The sequence below is a fragment of the Bacillus rossius genome, chromosome 8 (genome assembly GCF_032445375.1).
Source record: "Bacillus rossius redtenbacheri isolate Brsri chromosome 8, Brsri_v3, whole genome shotgun sequence".
Classification (NCBI taxonomy): domain Eukaryota; kingdom Metazoa; phylum Arthropoda; class Insecta; order Phasmatodea; family Bacillidae; genus Bacillus; species Bacillus rossius.
The window spans coordinates 46,620,476-46,645,335 of NC_086336.1; the positions used below are offsets into that span (position 1 = coordinate 46,620,476).

The 24,860-nt window shown below is 39.5% G+C and overlaps 2 protein-coding genes across 4 annotated transcripts in view; one reads left to right on the plus strand and one right to left on the minus strand.

Moving 5' to 3' along the window:
* The first annotated feature begins 177 nt into the window (after positions 1-177).
* On the plus strand, positions 178-13,870 carry LOC134534859 (tektin-4). Its single transcript, XM_063373498.1, has 7 exons — positions 178-303; positions 1,876-2,189; positions 3,307-3,613; positions 5,358-5,572; positions 7,860-8,082; positions 8,564-8,718; positions 13,355-13,870. The coding sequence occupies exons 1-7, from the start codon at positions 253-255 to the stop codon at positions 13,566-13,568; spliced, it is 1,479 nt and encodes a 492-aa protein (XP_063229568.1). The 5' UTR covers positions 178-252; the 3' UTR covers positions 13,569-13,870.
* Positions 13,871-18,111: 4,241 nt separating this feature from the next.
* LOC134534857 (inositol 1,4,5-triphosphate receptor associated 2-like) overlaps positions 18,112-24,860 on the minus strand; it is a 194,679-nt gene continuing 187,930 nt past the window's right edge. For 2 of the 3 annotated variants that reach the window (XM_063373495.1, XM_063373497.1), the window contains 3 exons: positions 23,930-24,082; positions 23,291-23,443; positions 18,112-18,947 (listed from right to left, as the gene is read on the minus strand). In XM_063373495.1, the coding sequence (XP_063229565.1) occupies positions 18,761-18,947; positions 23,291-23,443; positions 23,930-24,082 (493 nt within the window). In that variant the 3' untranslated portion in view covers positions 18,112-18,760. Of the gene's footprint in view, positions 18,948-23,275; positions 23,444-23,929; positions 24,083-24,860 lie in introns of all 3 variants that reach the window. The other variant, XM_063373496.1, reaches the window with a different exon arrangement.

Here is a 24,860-nt window from a genome sequence, read left to right on the forward strand (position 1 = left end):
TGTCTCCAAAACGAAAAATAAATTTTTAAAATTGTTTTGGTTCATCCTTTAGAGTCATTACAAACGAAAATAAAATAAAACAAATTCCCTTAATGTATTTTATTGTACTTTCATTGGATAATAACGAATTATATTTCAAAAGTATTTTGTAATTTTGTGTTGCCTCACATGGTTGCTATGACAACTCTTCCTCATTGATATATACAAGCGTTTGATTTTATTAATGAACAATCCAGTAATTTTTAATAAAGAATGCCTGAAGCTTGTATTTGTGACCAAAATCAGAATGATAGTCAGGAACAGGTAGATATTTAAGACTAGTCTGTGAACTCCAAGTCAGACGATAAATTAAAATATTTGTTTTTGTAGTTAAGGCTATTTCTAAAAAAAATTAATGAATGTGTGGTCTTTAGTTATTTAATTTTGACTGTTGTTCCGCAGAAGTTTTTATTTTTATTTTTTGTCGTTGGTGACAAACCACCAAAGATTCTCAAATGAATGAATAAATTTGTCTTTCTAGTCTCGTCATCAGGGCAATTAGAGTCGATGGGACAAGCTGAAATGAGAAAGCAGCAATGATGCAATGAATGAGTAGATAACGGAAGAACTCCGCCAGGTGTCAAAACCATGTCGTCTTGGTGAGAGGCCGCTTTCGCCAACAACCAGATGCAATTATTCTGTTTATTCCCTTATCTTTTATTCGAGAATCTTGAACAGTACTTATTTGACACCCATGCCTGAACTGGGACTGGAACCCAGAACCCTTGCACTAAAAGCCGGTGAGCATCTGACTGTGTTACAGAGGACGGCTATGCCTCAACCAGGAGTGGTTCCAGGGCAGGACAAGACAGACGGGCAACTGCCCAGGGCTCCGCGTCGAATCTGTTATTACTGATGTACCTGTAATGTCATATGTTAGTCATTATTTGTTAACCCCTATTCATTGCATAATGTCAATGCAATTTATTCAGATTTTAATAATGCTAAATACATTTTTATTCTTATTATTCATTTGCTGTAATTTTAATTTGTAAATAAATGAGCTTTACCATAATTGAGATTCAAGTAGCTGGTTGCTGGGACTATGGTTAGGGGGGGGGGGGGGGTGGAAGTGTGTTCCCTGGTCCCTTCCAAAATTAAAAAAAAAAGAAGTGAAAACAGAATTAATAAATAACTGCAGTTTAGCTATCGGTATAAGGCTAGAAAGAGATAGGTACCATTTTGGAAATATTGTAATCCTTATTTGGCAACATTATTGTATTTCCTCCAAAGGCAGAGACCGGGGAGGTTTGGCAGAGTGGTGCGGTACCCCGCGCTCAAGTACACCGTTGTTGCTCCTGCACAGGGCCGTGCTTCGTATCACCCTCTGTGGAGTGGCGTGTGCTTGTGGGCTCTCAGTTGGAGAGTCTGCAACACAGCCCGTGTTTGTTCCCTCCTCGCTCGTTGGGGCGGCTGTAACTGCGAGCTAGCTGTAGGAGATTTTGTATCAGGTGGGAGGTAGGCTTGGGCCTTGCAGTTGTAACTGTTTGTTGTCAAATTGCTGAAAATGTTTCTAGAGCTAGTTATAATTTGCTTTCTGCAGGGGTGTAAAAAAATGTAAGCTTGCATCTGTCTTCTGATTTTTCAGAGAAATCGTGTACAAAACTAGTGTTTTGGACATTACTGTAAATTTCTGTACATGAAGTTAAGTTAGAAACAAAACTTGAAACCATATTTTACACTTTTTTAGTTTGCAAAGTCAAGGACATTAATTCAGGTAGGTTAATCATTTTAGCAGTAATTCGAAGAGTACTTAGTAGCTGGAATGTCCCATAAGAAAGTGGTCGGAAGGACCTCTCTCCTCAACTTTCTTGGTGTGCTTGTCGTGTTCTACAGGAGGCGCAGGTCTGTCAGCCTGTGGGGGAGTATCCGCCCAAGGCGTACCCGCCGGACCACCCCTGCTGCGATCAGAAGCTGAGGAACGCTGGCGATGTCATCAAGGGACCCCAGGTTGGGGACGCCTGCCCCCCGATGGGCCCCCTCGGGCCCTGGGCGACCGGCCGAGTTGACTGGGGGCCCCTGGCGGGCCTGACCGGCACCCGGCCCGTCGTCGACCGCTACTCCATCACTCGCTACAGCAACGACGAGTGGAGGAACCACAATGCCGCACTCGTCAACGAAACTGCTGCCAAGCATCAAAGTGCCAATCGGTACGTGCCTGCTTACTGTTCATTAGCTCGCTCTTCTTTTCAGCAGTTATAGCACAAGATCCAATATTTTCTGTCTATAACTTTCATTGTATTATTTTCATTATTCATACATTACTAGACTCATATGTAATTGTGATTTCTACCAATGCCAGGTTCTGCTTCTGTGTAAACATCATTACTAGCTTCACACTAGAAACTATTAAATTTGTTTGCTATGCTGTATGTTAGATACAACTTTGAATACATGAAGGATTACGTACTTTGTATAATGCAACAAGAAACAAATGAGCCTTCTTGGAATTTCCTGTGCACATTGACTACCTTCCCCTTCTGCGACGAACCAGGAGGGGTGGGAAACCAACTGTTGCATATAAGTCAGCTTTACATGAGCAGCAGTGTCTCTAACTCCAGAGTTTACTTGATCACTCATTCGTATTCAGTTCCATTGTTCAAGATCAAACGCAATGGTCATCCCAGCTGGCAGATGTTTTGTGGGAATTCCTAGACTAAATATAGCTAATATAGTAATAGTCTTTGTGCACCGTGCCTGGATACACTATATAACTTAGTACTTAGATAGAGAAAAAAAAAATTGGTTTTACCGTATCTGGCAATGGTAAAATGTGAGCCCAATTATGAGAAACCAATGTAACTTCCAGATTTGTAAAATTAAAGGTTTTATGTAGCATGTTTGTAGATATGTTGTCCGGCTACAAAAAGTGATAACAAGATCAAATACCCTAATATTAATTTTTAACTGTGCACAAGCTGAATGTAAAAAAAATTTTGAAACTTGTTTAAAGGTAGGTATTTATATATTATTTTGTTGCAGATGTACGTTTCATTTTATCGATGTCTCACTTTATATTATATTGTGCTTTTGATACGTAAACTATAAATATTACGATAATTATTCATGTTCAAATGACATGTTCCATAGCCTTATGGTATCTACCATTGTCAAAGGTTGAACGAATCAAGTAAATATATAAAAAAAATAATTTTAAGTGTATGGGTTGAGTCATGTTTCTTACACGGTACGGACCCGTGATCCGGACGGGCGGAGCGTGCCCGTCACGGCAGGCGTGGGCCCGTGCGAGGACCGTGACGTGTGCAGGGTGGACCACGAGAGCCGGCGCGCGGCGGAGTGCACGGCGTCCCGGGCGGACAAGGCCCAGCTGGACAGCACGGAGCGGCTGCAGCGGCGGGCACAGGACGTGCACTGCTGGAAGACGGAGCTGGAGCGGGCGGCCGTGGCGGCGGGCGAGGAGATCAACCTCCTGGACGGGCAGCGACAGAGGCTGCGGACTGCCCTGGGGGTGCTGCGCCTGCCCGCGGCCATCGCGGGGGAGTGCCTGGAGTTGCGCACGGCGCGCCTGGAGCCCGACCTGGTGCGCGACCGCGTCGAGGAGGAACTCGTCAAGGTGCGGCTCCTACCTTACCTTCTCTGGGCGATGGTGGGATGGCGAGGTGGCACAACAGCATTCAGAACCTGTGTTTATCCACTGTTTCACCAAATACCTTGAAACAAATGTTAACTGTTAGATTGCCCAGTTTTCCTGATAGTCTACCGGCAGGGGCGTAGCCAGGGGTAGTTTAGGGTGTCCAAACACCCCCTGAAATATTAAAAATATATATATATATGTATGTACTTATGACAAAATTTACACCAGTGTCTCGTTAAAAATATCATAAAGTCGGGACACACAATTTATGTTATTTAAATCCAATATTTTAATTACGAAAGTGCTTGAATAGCACCAAATTGCACATTAAAATCAAAAATTTTCCGGGGGAGGGCCACCGGACCCTCCCTCCCTAGTACGGGGGCAGGGTGTAAGTAAACACCTCCCGAAAAGAAATCCTGGCTACGCCCCTACTACTGGTCTGTAACGAACTCACTCTTGACAAAACTTTAAAATCAGTTAAAAATAATTATCTCTGCACCCATAGGGTTGATATATAAACAGGGTTCCCGCGGACAGGGAAGCTCTGGAAAACAGGCAAAACTCAAGGAATCGAAAAGCTGTTATCAAAACCTAGAAAACCACAGGGGAATTGACAGTATCTTAAAAACATAACAGTATGAGTAATTTTTCATGTCATATATGGTATAGGACTTTGAAATAGTAAAATAATGTCCTAAAACTGGTTTGTATTTTCATAAATTTGTGTGATGTTCCTGATGCCTCACGTACTAAATGCGAGGGATACAAAAAAACTGTTTATTTATTTTAAGCACAATCAAACATATGTAGTCTTAAGCTCTATGAAGCAAATAAAACAAATATAGTTTTTTTTATTTTTTATTTATTTATTTTTTAATGGGCAAAGTTTTTACATAGTTGTGATATGCAATCTGTATATTTTGCAGGGAAACATTTTACAGTCAAGTTTACATTGGGTATGTGTGTTTGAAGTGTGTTTTGGTTATAATTGGAGACAAATTTTTATGGTTTTATTTTCAGGTCAATTTCGTTTTCAAAACATGAGATTTCGGTGTTATTGTTTTTATTTTTTATGCATTCTGTTTATTCATCAAGTATAATATTATTGAACACATATGACACACAAATGTTTTATGGTGCTTATTTTTACCAAAAAAGTGTCATTTAGACTGATAGATGATGCACTTTGGAACAGTAAAAATAAATCCGAAAGTATGTACTTGCTTGAAAAATGTACAAATGTAGAAATGTAAAAATGAGTTACTACTAGTAACAGTTGTAAGATAAAAAATGATCAAATAAATTTTTCCGGTCTACCTACTTGTTACATTTTTTTATTTTTGTAAAAACTTCACGCTTATTACATTACATTCATTAAATTTAATATAAAATATTATGTTTTTGTAATCTTAGGTAGTTGAGATTTGATTGAAAATGCTGATTAATTTTGTGATGGTCGTTGCATTTTAGTGCTTTATGATGTGTTCACTTACATTTTGCTGTTAAGGTGCATTGACGTGCTTTTCGGGTTTTATCGCAATTCACCATGTAATCTTGCCCCTAGTTGTGATGAACATTGTCGTATTTGTTACCAATGACCTGGCAATGAGACAGCAAAGACATACTGTATTAGCTGCTAAATAGGTTGAAGCTTATCTTGCTCTCACAGACTCTCTAGTGATGCGTGCCCGAGGGTCTAGCGCGTGTCGGCATGCCGCAGGAGGTGGCGCTGGCCAGCGAGGTCGGCGAGCTGATGCAGTGCACGCTGAAGCGGTTCGAGGAGCAGCTGGCGGCCAACAAGGCGGCCAAGCAGCGGGCCGAGTGCGACTGGAGCGACAAGAAGGAGGCCTACGAGATCGAGACCACCAACGTCGGCCTGCGCAACAACTCCCCCGACATCCTGTTCCACCCGGGGGCCACGCGCTTCGGCGGCAGGTAGGGCCCGGTTCCGCAGAGTCGCCGACCTCTGCGCGAGTTCAAGTCCCGAAGGGAATGGGAATGCATTGTGCTTGATGTCTCATCCTGATTGAAGTAATTTAGAGACATTTGGGCTTCTGTGAATACTGTTTTTTTTTAAATCAAATTTTATATTAAATAATAATTTATTCACGATTATAGAATATTTTTTATTTTTCCAATCAAATATTTAACACGGAAAAAAAATTGATCCAAATTTCAGTAGTATAAGTAGCCTACCATACAAGTATATTTATACCACACTATATATACACACCATATACCATAGTAGATAGGTAAAGTGGAAGAAAATAAAAAACCTAGTGATGCATTTTCTTAAATCAATAAAATTTTAATTTTGAAAATAGGTTTGTTGATCCAACGGATTATATACATAAAAATGAAATATTATTAGATATTTTAAATCATAATCCCAGGTATATATTCAGTTTGAAATGTTGAATTGAATATCAAGTTTTTCAAATACCGTATTTAATTACATAATGTCCGCCATCGCATAATGTCCGCACATTTCTTTTTAAATACTTGAAATGGAATTTTTAAAAATCCGCATAAAGTCCGAACCAGACAAAGCAACCTTGACCACCCCTGAAAGGCACAGTAACGGGATGGAAATTTACCGACGCTGTCAACAATGCTTTGACCTTGAGTTTTTCATTTCTCCGGAGCGGTCGCTGAGAGGCTTTAATTTTGTTTTCATGTAAGATATGATACGCAACGTAAAGAAAACGTCAGCTGTAACAGAATGGACATACATAAATTCTTACATGTCAGGAAGATAAGGCTCTGCTTTGTTTTTGTTAAAAATTCCTGCTCAGCCTTTTCCACGCTCTGCACTCCTTCCCCCCCCCCCCCCCCCCCGCTTCAGTCAAGCAGGGGAGGAGGGGACTCGCATGCACAGACGTCTGCCACACACAGTGGGCATGGGACAGGGAGGGAGGCTCGCCGGCGCCGGCTAATGCAGACATTAGACATCTGCCCCGTGCCGTTAGTGGCCATCTCAGTGAAAGATTTAAAAAAAATATCTTTTCACGCAAAGCGTTTATTTTGTGTAGGCTGACTGCAGCTTCTGAACGTAAGAGCGCATACGCGAGTGAGAGAAGAAAAACAATGAATGGCGTCTTCCACTAATTGCTGGCACCCAATTATCTCGACACCTGTCACATTTCTCACGTCCGCTGCGGAGGGTCGCCAGTCACCAGCGCTCTGCGAAGTAGTGTGCCGCCGTTAATATTTTTCAACTGGGCCGAGGGAAGGGTGAACTAGTTATGAGAGAACAATTTTTTTACTCTACACAAAACATGTAAAATTTTGTGGAAAAAATTTTTTTTTCGGACTTCACCTCATAATGTCTGCACCCCATTTTTTTTGTCAAATATGTAGCCAAATTACTGCGGACATTATGCGAGTAAAAAATACGGTATCAAATAACTAATTATTTTCAATATAAAAATTTTTCAAATACTAGTAGACCCCTAAAGACAATGAGGGGTGATTGGATGCTAATACTAGAATGGGTGGAGAAGACAGAAGTACCGAGAGAAAACCCTCTTATACACTCTGTGTCACTTATGCTACTTTAGTCTGGGGTTTCCCGAACCTCCGCACAGGCGTGACAGATGAGAGATGCAGGATGACAGAGAGGGTGCACATGGTGTTTGTCACTGGGTGCTTTCTGCTTCTCTTCGCTGTGGCTTCAGGGGAAGGTACCCCCTCCCCTCCTCTTCCACCCTCCCAGCCGACCGCCCACCATCTCTGCTTTTTAAACAGCCACCCCTTTTGAAGTACAGTCATAAAACACAATTTTTTTTCTAACGTTTTCAAAAGATTTTATGTAATTTACCCTACTGACGAAAGTGGCACCAGAAAGGGTCTAGTAAAAATGAAATAAATTAAATAATTTAAAATTATTTTCAGGTGCTATGCAATTGAATTATGATTTCCAATCCATATAGTCTTTTTCATGAACTCATAATCTTAAAAAATTTAGGGTCGCAGTATATTCAGAGTAGCATTATTTTCGGGTAGATACATGTATGGCGTACTGCCTTTTTTTTTTTCTCCCAGTGTTTTTGTGATTTTATCGCAATTCATTATATAATCTTGTTCCTACCTTTAGTAAAGAACCTTCCCAGCGTTTTCCTGGAGTGATTTTGGGAAACCAATATCAGGATGTGCAGATGGGGATCGGAACCCGGGTCACTGTGGAATGTGCGCGTTCAGCGTGTGTGTGTGTGCGTGGCAGCCAGTCGTCGCCCGAGTCGTGGGAGCGCCATACCCGGGAGAGCCTGGAGCTGCTGGAGGCAGAGAACAAGCGGTCCAAGGAGCTGCGGGGCACGCTGGACGCGCTGCTGACGAACGTGTCGCGCGACCTGCGCGCCCAGGCCGACCTCGTGGACGCCGCGCTGGCGTGCCGCATCGCGGAGACCACCGAGGCCCTCCGGTTCTTCGAGAGCGACCTGCTGCAGGTGCGTTCTCACTCGCCGTCGGCCGTCCGCCAAAATGAGTGTGCAGCGTTCTTAGAGTGATAATAACTTAACAAATTTGTACTTTGATTTACCACATTTAACCGTTTAAACTGGAAACTCAGACTTTGCAATTTAGTAAGCATTCAATTTATTATCCTTTCAGGTTTTTGTTTTTATTTTATGAACATACTGCATATTATTAATACTAACACTGAGACCCTACATAGAGAGGTTCCTTCCGTCTTGGACATTTTCGTAACAATTTGTTGGTTATTGGTGCAATGTGAATGGCTCCATTAATTTTTTTTATTCAAGATAGGTAAACGAGGGAGTATATATTCAGTCATGTACGGATGCAACGAAACTGCAACAGTTGCACTGAATTTTAAAAATAGCAGTGGTGCTCTTTATGTCAGTTTTAATGACGTGCTGTTTCGGAATGAATGATTGAATGAATGAATGAACTGGCGCGTGTGTGCAGACGCTCAGCCACCTGGCCCAGACGCAGAAGCTGATCCTGGACCTGAAGACCGCGGTGAGGGCGCAGGACATGCCCCTCAAAGTGGCCCAGACGAGGCTGCACAACAGGCTGGAGCGCCCCAGCGTGGAGAACTGCCGGGACGAGCCGCAGTACGGGTGAGTCGCCGTCTGGATCCGTTGTCACTGTGCGGATCAGGAGGATGGAGTTCCCTCCTCTCGGAAACTATTCGTAAAATACGTACTATTTTGTGGTTTGCAGTTCAAACTAATTAACTTTTTAATTTGATGTATATTTTTGTATTACATGTTAAATGACATTAAGAAAAACTGTCAGATCTGATAACTAATAAAGCCATTAGTAGCTACTATACAATTTTTTTTTAAACAAATCCCCGGAATATTTTCTCTCTCTTCTCCCTACGTAATAAAATCCCAGCTATGCCTCTAACCGTGTGTTAAGATTGAATCAAACTATAATACGAATATCAAAATGTTTCTCAAAAAGAATATTGAATTAAAATAATTTCATTTGGAAAGATTATTTTTTTTTTTTGGGATGTTTTGTTTGTTACATTTTATATTTGAACAATAACTTGTGGTAGGTAATTGCTCCCATGCATTGGATATGGATATTTCACGTTAATGGTTATTCTTATTTTTAGAGGAGTTGAGGATTAAAAGAGGGATGTGTCTTAGAATTTATGGGTTCTTAGATTCAATTTAATAATTCATTTCTTGATATCAAATAATTGTGTAGTTACTTATGTAATAGAATCTTAGTTACACACATATAGAAAGAGGCATGTACTCACACACTTGAGGGCGTACCGGTGTTGCGTTTTGGACTATTTACATTAATAGTGGGCGCCATCACGTGAGTGGGCACGTGGACCCGACTAGAGACTCTCGTTCAGGGCGTTACGTGGCCCGTGTGAGGCGAGATATTAGCCCTCCTGACCTCGGTGTTAACACCTGTTCCTATACCGAGCCGGCTCTCAGCGTCGGGCATGCTTCTACCTAACTGCAGTGGGCTCTTAGGGTGTCCCACACGCTGCTGACTGGGTTAAGGACCCACGTGGCCCTGTCCCCCCCCCCCCCCCCCCCCCCCCCCGAACACAAAGACACGTGACTCAATTACGTTGGTTCTTATTCATACGTTACGTCCTCCTACAATCCTCCTTTTACACGGTTAAAAACGCCCGAGGCACGAATCAATTTAAGTTGAGAAGGCGGACCACACACGTGGCCGCCTCAAGCCGTTACGTAAAACACAGGTGGTGAAAAACTACTGAGAGTATAAAAATTAATAATTACACAGTCCCACCGACCGAGAGAGGCCCCGAGGATAAAAAGAGAAAATGATTTGAATTATTTAAATTAACAGAACTACTTATCTGTGAGACAACGGTGATGTCCTCGGGGTGTCTGCAGAGACGTCCGCTCTCGGCCGGCTGAAGAAGGAGACTGGGCTGAGACAAGGGCTCGCGGCAGGAAACATGGCGCCCTTCGCGCCGAACACAATTACCGTTAACATCTCTGCGACTGCGTGCCCCGGGTTATTATGGAAAATAACATGAACTCTCTATAAAATTAACATACACACACCCACGACCAGACTTTCTGTAATAATTGCTTATGCATGAAATTAGTTTGAATAAAGTTATATTTTAGTTCCGTCGTCGCCCGCTAGGGAGCGTCCTTGGCCGTGCTTGCACGTACTTTATTACAAAAAATAGTATATTAATAAAACAAAAGACACTCACTTACTGACTCGTCGTGACACTATTTTAGGGGCGAAAAGAAAAGGTTACATTATTAAATTACATTTAGGGGTGCGGCGCACTGGCTCTACAACGCCCTCTTGCCGGGCGACCAACACACGCACACACGCACGCACTCGTTAGCGGGAGGTTTGAACAGAGGGTGGTGGTGTTTGGGCGGTGGCATATCGGGCTCAGAGGGGGCGCAGCCCCGGACAACATCACACTTACACACACAATATGTATTTAATAATTTAAAACAACAAAATTAACCTTTGTGAAAAATTCTAATTGTTCACCACATTTATGCCCATTTGATTTATTTCCTTTTTACTTGTTAATCCCTTATCACTAGAGAAAAGATTTTATGCTGCTATTTTCAGGCCAGTTTCATTATTAGAAAATGTTATTTCTGTGTTATTTATTTTTTTTTTTTTAAATTTACATTTTTTTTCATCCTTCAAGATAGTGTATAGTCAACAAAATTATATGATAGTAAAATTGTTCTTACTTATTTTACCAAAATGTTTTTGTTTTCATTTTAACTTTTAGCTTCTTTTACAGTAAAATAGTTTAAAGTAAGCATTACTTGGACACAACTACTCGGAACAATGCAAATAAATAATAATACATACTGTGTTTGTGGTTTTGAAAACTGTAGCAATGTCATTATTGCAAAAAACAAATTATACGTAGTTAGCGATGCAAGATCAAACAAATTAAAGTTTTTTTTTTCCAAACCATCTAATCCATACATTTTTGTACAAACTTCATGCCACATAAAAAACATTCATTTAATGTTATTTACAATTTTTTATGATTTTAGTTAAGTTTTGTTTTAATGCCGCTTTATTTCATGATTTTGGCTGTTTTGTGGTGTATTAACTTGTATTTCAGTGTTTAATGTTGTATTGACGTTAATTTTTGTGCGATCGCAATCTACCTACAATCTTGTCCCTAAGTAAGTGCTCCTGTGGAGTACGTCATCCGACTGGTCGACTGTACAGACTGTCTCACGCTCAGACTGCAGTACAGAATATATAGGACCACTGTTGCCAAATTGATACTACCCGGCTTGTTGAGATTTAAATTATTAGTGTGTTTGATTAAAATAAGTTTTAATACTTTTTAAATTTCTATTGTGGATTTTTTCAAGGCCATATACAGTAGAGCACCCCGCAACCGGAATCATTGGGGGGAGGTCTATTCCGGTTATGAGAAAATTCCGGGTAAGGGGAGTTGCGGTAGGGCAGGCCTCCGGGCCGGTTGAATGACCTTCATTCAAGCAAGCTGGCAGGCACGTGTTTCTTATCTCTGTGGGTGGGTGGGGGCGTGCGTGAGCGAAGAGGATGATGAAGAGGGTTTGGGGGAGGTAGTAGGACTACAGCTGCAGTGTTGTGTTACTTCTGTGTTCACGTGCTAGTGATTCACACTTCCTGGAGAGTGTATAGTCACTGCCACGCACAGTTTACATTTCACATACACAAGAATTACACTTCAAGCATCTCGTTTAAAAACACAGAGATAGAGAAATACACGTAAATTTAGACTGTTTAACCATATATTAACGTATAAATATGTACATAATACGTATTTGTATACTAAATTATTGTCTACAAACTGAAAGCATCACACGTTGGAAGTAAATGTTACTCTCTATCACGTGTGTCAGCGTGTATAGTGGGAGTCGGTGTATATAATCTCGGGCCGGCCGGAATTTTCCGTTTACTTGACATAGTGAAACAATAATACTACTTGTAGCATAAACATCTTTATAGTAATTTACGTCCGATGCGAAAACCAACGGTGTATTTACGCAATGCGCGGGAAAGACTGGTTATAATTAACTCTCTGACACACGTGCGCACGCGCGCGCCTACATGTACAGTCAGGCAAAAGCAAAAACGCCTCGTTCCAGTGCGGAAATGTTTTGGTGATGTTTTGTAATGTTTTAATTTTTTTTAGAAAATTAGTTCCGGATATCGGGAGTTCCGTTTGTGGGAATTACGGTTGAGGGGTGCTCTTCTGTATTGGTGTCTATTAGCGGTACTATCACAATTGCAGTCATTCTGAAAAAACAAATTCACTGCTAAACACCAACTATTATTTCACTGAAGAAAATTATAGCAGTTGGTCACTAATAATAAAAAAAGGCATTTTAATAAATTATGTGCCACGCTCAAAAGAGTAATAATTTTTTTAAAATTAAATGTGATGAAAAATTGTTGGCAAAAACAAATGAAACCAAGATGGTGTCTTTCAATTATGACTCCTTATAAATAAAAAAAATTAATATTATACAATGATGCTCTTAATGTAATGCAACAGGAAAAATGTATGTATTTCTAAAATTATTCTCATTCCAAATTCTAATTTACAAAATACAGTAATGCCTCGACATACGCTACCCCCGTCATACGTGAATTCGGAGCTATGCGATTTTTAAAACTTCTCGTCAATTTTTTTTTTTTTTTTTTTTTTTTTTTTTTTTTTTTTTAAAAACATCTCACGACTCTTTATTTCCCACTTCCTTCGCACTATTGTTGGCATGCTACGAGGAAATTTTGCGTGAGAATGAATGATCTTCAATCCTTCAAGACGACTTTGTTTGATTTTACGAAGCCTTCGATGTTAAAATAATGTCGGTTTACGTTTTTTGCAGTTCATAATAATAATAATAATAATAATAATAATATAATTTGTTGTATTATCTAAGATTTTATCGCACATTTTTTCTAAAATGTACTTTCTTTAGTTTCTGGTCCAAATTAATATAATTTTTATGTATTACGCTGCTATCGCTCGGTCCCACATATCACGTAAGTTCAGGTCATTACAGTGTACTTGTTTTCAGATTTTTTTTCTCTTTCAAAAAAATTACATTACAAAGTTGTGTGTGAAATGTTGTTGCCTATATCTGGCAACGGAGCGATTCGAAACGAGGACCGCGCTGACGGCAGATATCGTGCACCGGAAAGAGGGAAAGAGAGAGAGTCCGGGCTGCAGCTGCAGACACGGGTGTCTCCCCGCAGGCTGGTGGACGAGGTGAAGTGCATCTCGGCGGGCGTGGCCGGGCTGCTGGGCCAGCTGAAGCAGGCCGAGGACCTCCTGCAGACGCTGCTCAAGAACCGGGCCGACCTGGAGAGAGCCATCCTGGTGAAGCGCAAGACGCTGGTCATCGACGGGGAGCGCTGCCGGGAGTTGCGCTCCCACTTCCCGTCGTCTGTCGCTCTCTCCGGGTACTGATTCCACTTCACCCCGTGTTGTGGTACCGGGGGGAAAAAAATAAAGTACGTATTTTCCTTCCTCCGATATTGGATGTCACTCGCATGTACAGGATCAAAATATTTTTTTTTGTGTGCCAATGATAAATTGTCTGTGAAGTTTAATTTACTGCTGGTTTAAGATTCATAAGTTTTGAAATATAGTTAGTAAATTTAATGTCATTATTTAGAGTTTTTTCATTTTCTTATAGTTCAAGATCATGTTTCTGTCATGGAATTATCGTTGCAGTGTGCTTGAAAAATAAATTTTATTACAAGAAAAAACTAACTTAATAAAAAATTAATTTTTTTTTAAATTGCGAGTAACAGCTTCAAATTTATGAGCTAAGCTTTGTGCTTGTGCATCTCATAAACTTCACAGTAAAGCTCTTTAACCAGGTAGCCTAGAATACATTTTTACGCAACTAAATCTTAAAATATTGTAACCAAATATTTACAGAGCTTTTATGTTGTTACACACTTCCCATCAATCAAATTGTAAAGTTGCTTCCAGGCCCAAGTTTAACAGCTAGGGGTGCATGAGTACTCGAAATTTCAAGTCTATTTTGAGTTTTAAGTACTGGAATTGAGCCTAATTTTAAAGGTCAAAAAATTCGAGCAGTTGACAGTGTGGTCAAGAGAAATAATAAAAATTCATGAAACATCATTAATACAAACCTGGAGTAATCTTGGATTATATACCAAGTAATGGTGAAGCTCATAGAATGCAGTTCAGTAGGAAACGTGATTAGTTGATGCAGAACTGATTAGAAGATTAGAAAGATATGTGTTACAGTTTAAGTACCGTACTTCAGCATGCGATGCTCATATTCTTGGGCCATTTCACTATTGTTAACAATGTAGATAATTAAGTATCAAATTTGCTAGCGATGGTGGCTGATTTTACATAATCTTGCACTGTATTTATGATTTTTAATTTTTGTTTGGGCATATTTGCAGTTATTTAGTGCATTGTCATAATTTTGTTTATGTTACCTATGCTACAAACACAAAAATCTAACTTATTTTCAAGCGCCATACATAAAATTTTGTGGAATTCGCTGCAGTAACAACTGTTTCTTAAAATGGGCTATGAAGTCTTTAAAAGCAATGCAACTGGATAAATATATTTTAGTTTCCTTGTACTACATAATATAATTTGAAAGTTTGTTCAGTTTTTTTTTATTTATAGGAACAAGTTGCTTACAAATTGTTTTGTTAATATAAATACTGTAGGTAGGGACCGTAAGCTATTATGCAGTTAGCACTATGATAGTGATGAAAAAACCATCATGAGATACTATGTACAGTGTGTATTTTTATGCCGCTATTTCCTGTCAGTTGAGCTTAAAAGGAAAATGCAAAAAAAAAAAAATAGTACTCTGACCTACTCGACTCAAAAATACTTGACATTAATATTAGCTACTCGTGCACCTCTATTTTGTGTGTCGGCGTATAGTTGATAGGGCACTTGTACATGTGCGTGTGTTGCCTATAGTGCTTCCGTGTTCTTGTGCCAAATAATAGCTCCATGTGACTGCATGTGACTGAACTTTTTGAGAGAATGCTGAGCTAGGGTACTTTTTTTTTTTCCTTGGCAAATACTTTTGATGTTAAAATTTTTTCAAGAAGTTTGAATACCAACTTTAAGGCCCAGTCTTACACACCATGTTCATTCTTTAGTTTTTTTTTTTTCCCCATCATTTCTTTATTTGTGAAATTTCAACTCAATATTTCACTTGCATTTGTTGTTCTGCCACAAATTTTTTCAACAGATATAAAATTTTAGAAATATCCCTCAAAAAAAAATAAATTTCAAAAAATTTAAAACATATACATGGCATGTGAAACAGAGTCTTAAGAGAGAAAAAGGGTGAAGAGGAGGGGGGGGGGGGGAAGAGAGAGAGGAAGGAATCAATCGAAAGACAACATGTAAAAGTTTGAACACTTTTTATGCTGTAACATTCATTTATCGTTCAATATTGAAAAATTACCTTCCATGAGGTGGAGATTACATATTCAAGAGAATTTTTGAAGATCAAAACATAGTGACTGTTGAGAGTATTATTAGTTGCAGTCATTCCCAAAAAATTATTTCTATTCTAAATGACGACGACTTCACAGGGTAAACTTGTCTGTAGCCAGTCTCAGTTAGCTTTAGGCACTTCGTTAAGTTATACACTTTTGCTTGAATGAAGCCAAATTTTGAAAATTGAATGGCAAAAAACGAAAAACCATTATGAACTTTCAAAACCCAGATGGTGCCCTTTTTGGTTTATATTGCTCCCCATTAATGAAAATGCATACCTCCATGTGCTGGTGTATGTAGTTAGTGTCAATGTTTTCTAAATTTTTATACAAATTTGTGTGATTATTGAATAAATTATTTGAAAAATAAAACCTGTTAAATTATTCTTTTTTTTTCTTCCATCTTATTATTTGAAGTAGGGGTTAGCAAGTTTGTATTTTTGATTACTATCAGTTTTGAAAATTTATCTTAAATTGATGGTACCCCGAATAAAATGGTACCAAATTAATGGTGCAAAATAAAATATAATATTTGTGAAATTTGAAACCTGCGCAGTTCGTGAATGTTGATGCACATTCTCCTCGAGCGATGTACACAGACGGAAGTCTCAGAGGCTTCTATGGGATCCTCGACTGGTTAGCTACCTCACCTACAGCAGATAGCACCGTGCACTCTGCCGCTCAGAGGCAATCAGAACGAGTGGTTGTTGGTCATGGTCTGGGACATTGCACCTTAAGGGCCCCGCCTACCTGGGAACAACACATGATGTGCAGAGCTTCAGAAGAAACCTTGCAATTGATCACAGTGGTGTCTGTTTAAAAACAGCATTTACAGTCATGCCAAAGGCAGCTGAGTAGTGAGTTTGTTTTCAAACTGTGGTTTTAGAAGTTAAAATGGCTGAACTGCATGAAAACAATTTTTGGACATGAAACACCCGGTAAAGATTCTTGAAAGCACCCAAGAGAGTTTCATTACACCTTCATTTTCATTTCTCCACCATATAATAATATGGGTACTGCTCAAATCTTAGTTGTCCTATGTATTACAAGAAGACTGCATGCCAGTGCAGAGGCGATACCACGCTAGAAGCACCGGTGAGCATGGAACTAATCGTCCCGTCTCACAAACACAGATACACCCCTGACTGGGCGGGTTCCTTAGGGCTTGTATCACATTATGTTGAGTTATTATTTATTACGTATTGCATTTTTTGTTTTATTGCAATGCCTACGGATTTTTAAATTTATAAGCATTGCATATTTTATTAAATTTTGTTGTTCAGTTTACGTTAAGAAATCTTCATCCTGTTTCTGCTGTTTTTTAAGGTTGGACATACATTCATAATTAAAATTGGTGCCTGACTACGTGCGGCGTGGCATTGTGATTCGTGAGAATGGCCACTCACTACGTATTAAGTTGATTTCTTGTGCTACCATAGTTGGGTAGTGCATGCTACTTCATTGCCATAGTCTCATTTTCGGTTTATCTCGTCTCAGAGATCCAGAACTATCAGAAATCTAAAATGGCAAGGGATGAGGCTGGGAAGGGCGAATGTGACCCATCCTCTCGCAGCCACGGTGCAGTTGAATTTCCAGATCACGCCACAGCTTAGGTAATTCACAAACTGTCTTCAGTGGCCCTTAAATGTCATGGGTCTCATTCACTTACCTTAGGAGATGTGGTCCAGGTAGTTTTATGTTTTTTTTTTAATTTGGACAAAATTTTGTATTGAATATCACAATACACACAAATATTTTTCGAATCTAATTTTAACATTCAGTGAAACTTTTTTTTTCCCCACACTTCACAGGTGTCCAAGAAAAATTGATCCAAAATACCTACAGTAAAATAAAAAAGAGAGAAATATACATGAGATGGAAAAATGAAAAAAAAAAATCTAACAAACGTGAATTTAAAAATTTATTTTTGTTGATCTAACTGATTATAAACCATAAATAGAGTATTATTAATAATATTTTAAACCATAATCATTGATAATTTGTAAAATATAAAAACAATGTGTGAGTAATGTTGCACAAAAGAAATCTAAATTTCACAAATCATCGTTGTCTCATAAATATTACATTTATTTTTCAGTAAATTTTTCTGTGAATGAATCTCACATTGAGTAGGCCTATCAATTGGTAACAAAGAATTAAAAATAAGATTCAATTTGAAATGTCAAAAATAATTTCAAATTTCTTACGAATATAGAATATTTTTAGAATACATGCAGAACCCTTCAAATTACAACGTTGGCAGGACAGATTTTCTGCTCATGAATGGTCCAAATGTCACTGTGAGCGAACCATGAGGCTCTGAAGAACATTTTGCAGTGCAGGATGAATGGTTAGTTCACCACCAATGACATTACAGTATCCCTCCTGAAGGTAGCGTGGAGAACTAAGGCATTTCTGAACTTCAAAAAAATGTTACCTTGTAATGTGTGTCCATAATTTCTCGCTTTAAGGATTCCAAAAGAAAAAAACACATAGAATAACAATAAATAAAATTTTTATTTTTATAACACATTTACTGACCAGCAGGCGACATTTTGTGCATGTAATTATAAGTCAACTAATGGAAATACAACCAACAAATATACACCACTGATTGCCATTCCACATGTCAGTATAGAAACTTCAGTTGAAAATTTGCCCATATTATCATAATGTTATGATTATGAAACCAAGTTGGTTGATAAAATGGTTTTGTTAGAACTATAGGTTAATTTTTAAAATTTTTTTTCTGAAAATGCAAAAGTTGTTTATATTCATGGTTTTTCCTGTGTTTTGTGCTAGGTGTACTACTGTTTCAACCAATTAATTATCTCTTCAAAAGTAATTTATGAATTTATAGTTTATTAATTAATTTAAGAATTTCAGGCTTTAGAGCAGTAATGATGTTTCATTCTATACGTGTCAGTGTAAACAGCTGTACCTGTATGTTCTCATTCCGAATAGCATTTGTCTGAAGGAAAAAAAAAAAAAAAAACGTAACCTTCAGTCCTAAACGATTCAATCCTGCTGCAGAAACTTGCTTGTTAGTAATTTACTACAACGCGGGTTTTTCTGCCTCCAGAAACGGGGAAACAAACGCACTTGTAAGGTTGGGCTGGAATGCCCGTGGCCCGGAAGAAAACGGTTTCACGTGGGGCGGCACGGCGCTGCGCTGGCCGCCTGGAAGAGCGAGCAGCAGGCGCACCACGCGGCGGCCAGCAGCAGGGTGGCGGCGATGGCGCGGCGCACCGTCTGCAGGACGTACGTCCCGTCCAGCGGCAGGTAGGGGTCGAGGAGGTCCATCGCCCAGGTGCACACCAGCGAGAAGCAGTCCCTGGCGGAACACACGCGCATCGCAGACCCTGCAGTTGCAGTGGCAGTCTTACGGGAGGGGCAGAGGGAGTGATCGCCCCCCTCCCCCTCCCCACTTAGTTCGCCCCCCCCACCCCATCCCCACTTAGTTAGCCCCCCTCCCCATCCCCACTTAGTTTGCCCCCCACCCCATCCCCACTTAGATCGCCCCCACCCCATCTCCACTTAGATCGCCCCCCTCCTCATCCCCACCTAGATCGCCCTCCACCCCATCCCCACTTAGATCGCCCCCTCCCCATCTCCACTTAGATCGCCCCCCTCCTCATCCCCACTTAGATCGCCCCCTCCCCATCACCACTAAGATCGCCCCCCTCCCCCTCCCCCTCCCCACTTAGTTCGCCCCCCCACCCCATCCCCACTTAGTTAGCCCCCCTCCCCATCCCCACTTAGTTCGCCCCCCACCCCATCCCCACTTAGATCGCCCCCACCCCATCTCCACTTAGATCGCCCCCCTCCTCATCCCCATCTAGATCGCCCTCCACCCCATCCCCACTTAGATCGCCCCCACCCCATCCCCACTTAGTTAGCCCCCCTCCCCATCCCCACTTAGTTCGCCCCCCACCCCATCCCCACTTAGATCGCCCCCACCCCATCTCCACTTAGATCGCCCCCCTCCTCATCCCCACCTAGATCGCCCTCCACCCCATCCCCACTTAGATCGCCCCCTCCCCATCACCACTTAGATCGCCCCCTCCCCATCACCACTAAGATCGCCCCCCTCCCCATCCCCACTTAGATCGCCTCCCACCCCTAATCCCCCCCCCCTCCCCGGAAAACCACCATAAATAAAATAACTTTTCAAGATGTCAGAAAAACAGCATAAAGGTATATAATTTCGGACCGCCCCGTTTAACTGGGAAGTATTCTGTACCCTTATCCATTGGTCATCCGCTCCCCCTGCCCCCTTCTCCCTTCTGTCGAAATCAACTCAAAGTCGTGTCTGTTTCCGTGTGTAGTTTTTTTTTTTTTAGCAAAGGAAGTTGCTGGATGGCCTTGTATTGGGAATCAACATTTAGAGTTGAGTCGACAAAAGGATTCTTTATTACGTGCACTTAATAAATAAAATTGAGAACAATTGTGATGTGGCAAAAAAAAAAAAGATTTGCAATAAATCACCATAGTTTTTTTTTGTACAGTTTCGTGTTTAAAACAGATAATATTATGTTGTTTTGTTTTCGTGTTAGTAAATCCTGTTTTGTGATACTTATTCCACCGAAATAGTGTAATATGACTTACTGTATTTTTGCAATAGAATAATTAGTTATAAGCTTCTCTGAAGAGATACATTCAGAACAATAAAAATAAAATGGTGAACATGAGTAGTTTGAAAGTGATTCAGTAAGAGATACAACAAATAATATTGATTTTCCTGATTTATGCACTTTTGTACAAACTTTGTATGGAATTGATGACATTCATTGAATTCTGAACATTAAAAGATTAAGTTTTTCGTATGATTTGAATATTGAAATTAAGTTTTGGTTAAATGCATCATAATTTTATTATTAACTTGAATGTTGGTGCTTTATGGTTTAATACCTACTTTCATTTTGTTGCTATACTGTGTTTTGTCATGCGTTTTGGTATTATTTTGGTTTTATCGCAGTTCACCAAATAATATTGACCCTACCTATAGATTACTACTTTAACTAGGGATGGTCCGGGAACAATCGAGGGGGGAAATTAGAAAAGGTAAAAAATTTTTGTTACACAGTTATACACAGAGCTTAAGGATATGGGGCTGCTGAGACAGGGGTGCCCACAAGGGGGGGGTAACGACGCAGACTGCGTCATTAAAATTTCAGGGGGGGAGGGGGGTGGTTAAAAGACGAGAAATATATATTATTTACATAATTATAGCTTCTAATGTGAAAATGCGTTTCTGGTGCTTTGATAATTGAAAGGGATCTTGTAAATCAAATTGGCAACCCTGCACTTTCCTCAACAAAAGCAGTTTGGCATCTGTCGGTTCAGGATGGAAATATTACCTGATATGACCAAAATTATTATTAGAAAATCAGTTGTAATTAATGCAAAATGTGATAAAATATAATACTAAAAATGTATATTATAAAATAATTGAGTAAATCATTGAGAAAATGGCAAAAAAAAATTCGGGGGGGGGGGGGGGGGGGAAACATTAGGTTAGGGGGGGTGAGTTATAGTGTTTGGGGGGGGGGGGGGGGGGGGGGGCACCTCTGGCTGAGATTATAGTAGGCTCCGAAATACTAGGGTATCGACTTGGTATTCGTAAATTTAAATAATGCCAGGTGGTTGGGATAAACACAATGAATGACCCATGCCACATGAATGTGATGCATCAGAGATCACACTAACACCATGGACCGGTGACTAAATGGAGTGAAAAGGAAATGGTAAGTAAGCTGGGAAATAGAGATCAGTCGTGTTTTTTTTTTCTTTCTAAAACCAGTTCTTAAGTTTCCATCTTTGAATGATTTTATAAATGAAACTAGACTCTTTCAGTGATACTTTAAGTTGTGGGATTAATTTTCCTGATTGGCGGCTCACATAGATAGGTATTTCCGGGCTGGGTTAAGATTAAATAACCCACAGTAATGTGTTCAGTCTGGCAAAAAATTTGAATATTAAGGTTGTCACTGGAGCTAACCACCTTTTTGTCTTTCGAATATGGGGCTGTCATTGGCTTACGATTTGCCAACAGAACAGTCAAACCAGCTGGTGTAAAAAATTTTGACTTTGTTGGTTTACAAATGATTCTCCAGTGAATCTGTGGGATTTTATTAAATTATTAAGAACTAAGTAGTAATTTGATGCTTAAAACATTTAACTACATGTGTAGTGAAAATTTAAATACTAATTACTGCATTGAAGCTCAGTCACGTACACAGTGCTATGAGATTTTTATAATTTAAGTACAGAGAAACCTCATTAATAAAAACACTGTTAATACAAAACTCTCATTAATACAAAGTGTTTTTAACAGGGTCCTCAGAAATTACCAAGGAGTTATAATGCTCAGCAGTTTGTTTAATACAAAATATGGTTACTATGCAATACAGAGTTTTTTTTTCTCCCCGAGAAGTAAGGAATGAGTACAAACATGACAAAATGATGAGAAGAAACAATTTGAGTTTCAACTAAAATAATACTTATGCCATCTCCTAGTTTATTAATACTGATATCATCTACTGGTTCAGTAATACTGAAGACAACTCCTAGTTCAATATTAATGATGCCATCTCCTAATTCAATAATACTGATTCTATCTCCTAGTTCAATGATGATGATGCCATCTCGTAGTTCAATAATACTGATGCTATCTCCTATTTCAATAATTCTGATGTCATTTCCTAGTTCAATGATAATGATTCCATCTCCTAGTTCTATAATACTGATGCTATCTCCTAGTTCAGTAATACTGATGCCATCTCCTAGTTCAATAATAATGATACCATCTTCTAGTTTAATGATAATGATGCCATCTCTAGTTCAATATGTGATGGGGAATCAGCTTAGAAAGTATATATTAATTCGAAACAATAAATTTGCCACCTTGTAGGTAATTTCTGAGTATTTTGTGCATATTTCTTGCATAAATGTCTGTTAAAAGTAGCACAGTACAAAAATTATTTGTCTCTGAATGACAGGTGTACAAACACATGCACTTAAAAAGTATTTATGATAATTTGCATAGTTACAATTTCTTACAGCATTTGTTTTTAATAGGAATTTTGTGGGAACTGAGAAAAAAAGGGGTTGTCTAAGTCGGTTTACGGACGATAATTTTACGTGATAACGTCATAAGAAAACATTGATGAAAAATTGCATACTTTTTAATTTTCAAATATCATTTACAGTTTTTGCAAATTTAATTGAAATAATTTGTTTGAATATAATCACGAACAAAAAATAGTTAAAAAGCCCGCCTTAACCTGTTTGTTATTATAGAAGATTTTCTTGCACGCTCGGCTCAGGCGGAACGTGACAATTTTTCGTGCGTGCAGCCGCCGTTCATCGATTTATAAGACGTTATCACGTCAAAATATGTATAACTTTATTTTAATTGTCTTTTAAAAATTATTTTGATCTGTGATTTGCCTATTTAAATTTCAGTAGTTCGATTGATACAAAACCTCGTTGTTACAAAGTGCCAAAATTGTGGTCCCTTCATGTTTGTATTAATGAGGTTTGACTGTCATGCGTCAACTGTGTCTGCCGTGAAAGTTTTATTTTTTAAGATTCCATCAGAACCAAAATGCATTCAACGACAGGCCTGAAAATGTAACACTCGGCAGCCTGTGTCCGTACTTAGTCTACGCTCACCACACGCAGTCGAGCGGGCGGTAGACGCTCTCGAAGGCCGCCGGCGCCCGGTGGTGCTTGTCTTCGTCTTCCTCCTCCTCCTCGTGCTCCTGCTCGGAGTCCAGGGAGAAGTGGACCAGCTCCTCCAACTCCTGCGACTGGCCCCCTGCGACCCTGCGGCAGTTCAGCACACGTGGAACCCTCGCGCGCGCTCCGGCTCGCAACCACGCGTGCTGTTTGTTGGTGGTCAGATCACCTGCCACCCGCCACGCTGGTCCCGGTACTTGACCACGGCTGGCATTGCCGGTCGCCAGCTTCTTTTTTCTCTCTCTCGACACTCACGTCCCATCCCCACCGTTACAGGGGTGTTGGCAAATCCTTACGTATGGCTATTTCCCATTTTCTCCACCTCCTCTCTCCTTTATCAGTTATTACTTACTACCTGCCCACATTTTTTTTTGAGTGGCGTGATAAAAATTATAATCCTGGCAAACAAACTGCACTTATCAGACCACGTTGGCACTATGTAAGGGAGACTTCACTTCACGTAATGAAAACAAAGGAAAATTAATAACAACAGTAAAATATAATTCTTAGCTAAATTCTTTGAATTGGGGTTTTGAAATTATTTAGATAAACAATGAAAATAAATGCACTCACCCATTGCCGTTCATTATGATGCTGGAGTCGGAAGACACGAAGGCACTGACGCTCCCGTCAGCGAGTTCGTCGCTGCTTTTTGGCTCCTGGGTCGATGTCGCACTTTCTCTTCGACTTTCAGACAGCTCCTCTATTTCGTCCATGCCACTCGAACTGAAAAAAATTTTATGGAACTGTAATACTTTAGCCTTTTATAACTAAGGTGAGTTTGGGTTTGTTTTATAAATTGAATGCGAAATGGGACAGTAAAAGTATGAATTACTACAAAGACTGTCTCAACCTGCGCTTTTGATATTGTAAACAAATGCAATTTTCAGCACAGTACAAAACTAGGCACCAGAATATTTTCAAGTTTCACAAAAATAATGTTCTGCCCAAGAATAAAATATTTCCGCTATCTTTTCTTTTGTCAATGAAATGAATACTTATTGCTGTTCATGAGCGATATATCGGTTCCCAAAATCTGGGCTTGAATCCCAATAAGATATTTTTTTTTTCTGTAATGTTTACTGTATTGTAAGCATTGGGAATTGTTATATGATTGATTTTACTTGCTTAATTTATTTATTTCTTATATTTATTATTGTGCTAAGTTTAATGTTGTAAAGGTGTTGAGTTAGTAACCCAGCCATACTGTAGCTAGTTTTCTTACAGTTTCATCTTTGTTCTCAGAGGAATTATATTCAGGCTATAATATTTCATCAGTTCCATTCCTTTTCAGATGGTAACCACACTAAGATGTATTTTCATCGTTGTGTTGAAAACTATCCTTTTTTGTTGAATATGACCATGACATTACTTGTAATGAAGTACATACATTAATGTGTAAAATATTAAACCAGTTGATGCAAAATGATAATAGGGTAATAATTTTGTTGTGGAATTATTCAGATACGTAAATTAAAACATCTATGTACAGTTTATCATGATA